The sequence below is a fragment of the Prunus avium genome, chromosome 6, assembly GCF_965620075.1.
Source record: "Prunus avium chromosome 6, drPruAviu1.hap1.1, whole genome shotgun sequence".
Taxonomy (NCBI): domain Eukaryota; kingdom Viridiplantae; phylum Streptophyta; class Magnoliopsida; order Rosales; family Rosaceae; genus Prunus; species Prunus avium.
In genome coordinates, this window is record NC_142289.1 from 28663799 (window position 1) to 28668094 (window position 4296).

Here is a 4296-nt window from a genome sequence, read left to right on the forward strand (position 1 = left end):
AACTGATAGCTCTTGACCAAGGAATATAGTTAAATCCATTTAGAAGAACCGAACAAAGGCGAAGATTGGGATTCCCATCGGATTCGCCAGAAAAAACAGAAGCTTTCCCAGAAGAATCACCCATTGAGAAGACAAAGAGACAGGAATTTCAAAGGTCCTGTTCTGATACCATATAGAAATCAAAGAAAAAGAAGAAAATAGAACAACACAAGTTTAACGAGGTTCAGCAATTTTGAGCCTACGTCCCCAGCGGAGTTTGAGATTCTTATTCATCATATAGATATCAGTACAACAGGCTGCATATATAGGCAGGCCTTTTACAGTCTTTAGAAGCAATAAAGGCTTTTACAGAACCAAGACAATACAGCCGTTGGAAGATGAAGAGTTTCCAACAGCTGTAAGAAGACGAGGAGTTTCCAGCAGTAGTTAATTATTTTACATATTCCAATACCATCCTCCAAATTTGATGTGGTTGGGATAAGATCTGGTGGACACTCTCCCTCTCTTTCTATGCTTTCGTGTTGTTGTTGATGGAGGCCTTTTTTTAGGGAGTGGATAAAGATTTTGGGTTGGTGGGTTGTGCTGGGAAAGAGGGGGTGGGTTTGAAACAAGGGGTGAGGGAGAGGGGTGGTCGTGGTGGGGTGGGTGACTGTATAGGTGTCAGGGATGGGCTTAGGAGAAGAGAGAGAGAGAAAGAGAGATGGGGTGTCTTGAGAAGTTTTGTGGTGGGAGCATGGTAAGGGTCGGTTGCTTGGTGGGTGATGTTGGGCAGTGGCTTGTTGGGTGAGGTTGGAGTGGTGGTGTTGAGGGTGGCTTTGGGTTGGGTGGTGGTTGTGGTATGGTGGTGAAGTTAGGGGAAAGGGAGCGGGAGGGGCCGGGACAGAGAGGGAGAAGAATATAAATTATTTATTATTTATTATTTATTATTTATTATTTTGTATTGTTTATTTTTAAAAGGAAAGAATTTTTTAATAATATGACCGAGTTGCCCCTCCCCAAGTAATGAAAGTTTAAAAAATTTGACAGAAATTGAGGATTGTCCTTGAATTGCTTCAAAATTGAAACTAAATGGCCCTTAGTGGTAAAAGTGATAAACAAGGACCAAAGTGACATTTTGCCTAAAAAATATGTTAGTTTTCTTAATTGTAGAAAAATTACTCTAATCAAGGAGTTTGGATATAGTGAGTTTCCTAATGTTTTTATTAAATCTAATGAAGGAGATTGTGTACGTATTGAGATTTCAACAATGTACATTATTTTGAATATATAAGTAATTCCAAACACAATTATATATCATTTAAATGGGTACGGTACAAATATATATATATAGGTACATTAAAATCAAATTAACCTCAATGATAAAAACACATGTTTCATTAATAACCAAATTGGAGCTAGCATATACGTACATTCCCTTGAATAGCATATAAGGCTCGTATAGCTCTACCAACCGCATCACTAATTTGAGTTTCTGATTATAGTTAACATATAGATTTTGGAAATATCCGCCAAATGCTTTGTTCGCGAACTTTAAACCCTTCAAAGAAGAATTAAAGGTAATATTATGCATATAAATATATAAATATAACATTACTGTATAACATTACTATTAACGGTGAAATAACAAACCTCTAAAGGTAGCAGGAAGCGAATTTTCACGTACATGCGAAAAGTAGCCATAGTCTTGAAGAATTTAAGCTTGCCAACCTTGGCACGCTTTCCATCCTTCCCAATCCAGGGTTTTTCGGTGCAGTATCGGAAGACAAAACTATGAATATTAAAGAAATTTATAGGATTTCTCAAAGAACTTCCCACATGGTAAATTATGCTAGAAGATTTATTTGCATTAGCCACCATTGCTACAACCATTGAATGTACCACCATGTCAGCAGGAATCTGCATAATTTCAAAATTTTGAATTGCTCTGTATGATTTCTAGATAAACACAATATTTAACTAGATAAGCATTTTTGGCCCACCCAGCTGGTTTCTGCTTAAAGATTCACCTCTGTGTGTCGCTGTGATGTTTAATTAAACTTACCATATCAAATACTGACATAGGGTCCACGAGTAGACATGTCACTTTTCCTTTACAATAACTAGCAATTACGCTGTCAATGGTTCTGTAACAACAAGAAATGTTGGAGTTGAGTTATTCTGGATCCAGAATTTTGTGGATGATTATATTTCCCAAAGAAATGTTTACCAGCTTCATACCTGAAACCTTGAACCCAACCTGGAAATGGCTCTTTGTAACTACTGGTGATCGCAGTCGGACGTATGATGACAATGGGTAAATGATCTTTTGATTGGCCTAAAAATATTTCTCCCATCGTCTTTGTAAATACGTAGGTGTTTGGCCATCCATACAATTTAGCCCTATCATTAAATGAAAGGATAAGTGAAAGGATAAGTGAGACAAAAATGACATTTTTGTTACTATAAAAATTCCGTGTTTAAAATGCCAGATTTCTATGAACACTATTATCTTTCTTTCTTTTGATTTGAATCAAAATTTGTGGCTTAGAATTGTCTTTGTGCATGCAGATAGATCAATGCTCAAAAAACCTTTCAATGCCAATATCCTTCATTGTGGTGGTAATAACTTCTTCTGTCGCATCCTGTGCTTTTAGTTCATTCAGTTTCTCTTCCACCAAATTCTTCTCTTGCACTTTGAAATCGAATTTAGTGATCTCCTTTTCCATCTCATCCATGCAAGATGAGTCCTCTAGTATAAGTCCTGCCCTTTCACCACATACATAAGCTGAAAAACATTCAACATATCAGTGAAGCAAATCAAAGGAAATGGAGATCGGGAAAAAAATTGAGATGACAAATTATTATGAAACTCGACATTTAAAGTCCATGGGAAAACAACATATGCTTGTGGTCCATTCCTAATATCGAAGGCATATAAAGATAATGTGGTAAGCCTAGCGCATTTTCCAATTTTACATCCTCTGAAAAGATTCTTAATTCGAACCATGAGAAGAAAAGCAAACACTAACCAGTTGACACGTGGAGCAGCATCTCTAGTTTGAGACATTTCTTTGCAAAGCTCAGTACGTGTTGAACCCCAAATGTACTAACGCTCAATGCAATATCATATCTATAAACCAAATATTATTATATAAATGTAAGTTCTAAACTACATTTTTATTTATTTATTTATTTATGTACTTTTATGCATATATAATAATTACCTTTCATCAAAATTGGTGGTTCCGGCAGAATTAAGTATGATTTCAATTCCGTTGTACATTTCTTCTCTCAACTTGAGCTCTTTCACTCCCAGGTCATCAAAAGTTACGTCTCCTGGAACAGCCACAACTTTTTCTGCTATGAAAGAATCAAAATCTGTGCCCCATTTGTCTTTGAGAACCCTGAACAACTCCTTCCCTATTATCTGAATTTATATACATGAAAGTCATTATAGGATAAATAAAATTACTTGGTCATTTTTATATACGTATTTATATATATAAACCTGATCATGCATGCGATCTGTGGCTGACTTGGTATCCGAAGCTCTTAACAGAAGATAAAGTCTTTTCACATCTGGTTGAACCCTTAGTATTTTCTCCACAAATACTGCATGCATTTGTAAATTAAGTTACTCTGTGTGTGTGTGTGTGTGTGTGTGAGAGAGAGAGAGAGAGAGAGAGAGATGAAATGGTACCCATTCCAAGGAAGCCAGTGGCTCCAGTTATTAAGATAGTCTTGTTTTGCAGATATCCTAGTATGCTCTCCAACTCCATTGTGTAAAGCTAGCGGGAAAATGTCTAGGTTAAGTAGAGATATCAGTTCTCTTGGATTCAGAGTACTTATAGGAAAGTTTACCTACTTTTAGTACCCAAAAAAATATTATTAATAAGAGCTATCCATCTTAGCATTAAATTTTGGTTTTTCGTTTCCTAATTTTAGGTTTATGTTATCCTCGGAATTGACACAAACCTACCTGCATTGCATGGGACAATACTTGGCAATAAAAATAAACTTAAATTAAAAGAAAAGAAAAGAAAAGAAAACTTTGGATAAAGAGAAATCAAAAGGGACTCCATGTTCATCCTGGTCCCGTAAACTTATCAATAGAATCTCAATTTTCATCACTGCTGGTGTGTTCGGGAAAGATCTGATATCTCTACACAATTTACGAATAGTATTGAAAAGTATGCTTTAGTTTCACATGATGGTCATGAAGCTGGATGGCCAACCATTGAATTAGTATAGCTTCTGGTTCACACTTGTAACATTTGAAAGAAGCGTCGACTATAATCTGAAAATTATTAGTTTGCA

At 36.0% G+C, this 4296-nt stretch overlaps 1 protein-coding gene across 1 annotated transcript; it reads right to left on the bottom strand.

The window, feature by feature from the left end:
• Positions 1 to 993: 993 nt before the first annotated feature.
• LOC110763299 (fatty acyl-CoA reductase 3-like) lies at positions 994 to 3777 on the bottom strand. Its single transcript, XM_021966055.2, has 9 exons — positions 3680 to 3777; positions 3488 to 3591; positions 3204 to 3406; positions 3009 to 3109; positions 2569 to 2764; positions 2218 to 2379; positions 2042 to 2123; positions 1630 to 1896; positions 994 to 1537 (listed from the first exon to the last, which is right to left on the bottom strand). The coding sequence occupies exons 1-9, from the start codon at positions 3756 to 3758 to the stop codon at positions 1298 to 1300; spliced, it is 1434 nt and encodes a 477-aa protein (XP_021821747.2). The 5' UTR covers positions 3759 to 3777; the 3' UTR covers positions 994 to 1297.
• Between the last annotated feature and the right edge of the window lie 519 nt (positions 3778 to 4296).

Coding starts and splice junctions, on each gene's coding strand:
- LOC110763299 (XM_021966055.2), bottom strand. CDS start 3,758: ATGGAGTTGGAGAGCATACTAGGATATCTGCAAAACAAGACTATCTTA. Junction 1,897..2,041: donor CTATGTCAGTATTTGATATG/GTAAGTTTAATT, acceptor GAAATTATGCAG/ATTCCTGCTGACATGGTGGT. Junction 1,538..1,629: donor GCTTCCTGCTACCTTTAGAG/GTTTGTTATTTC, acceptor TCTTCTTTGAAG/GGTTTAAAGTTCGCGAACAA.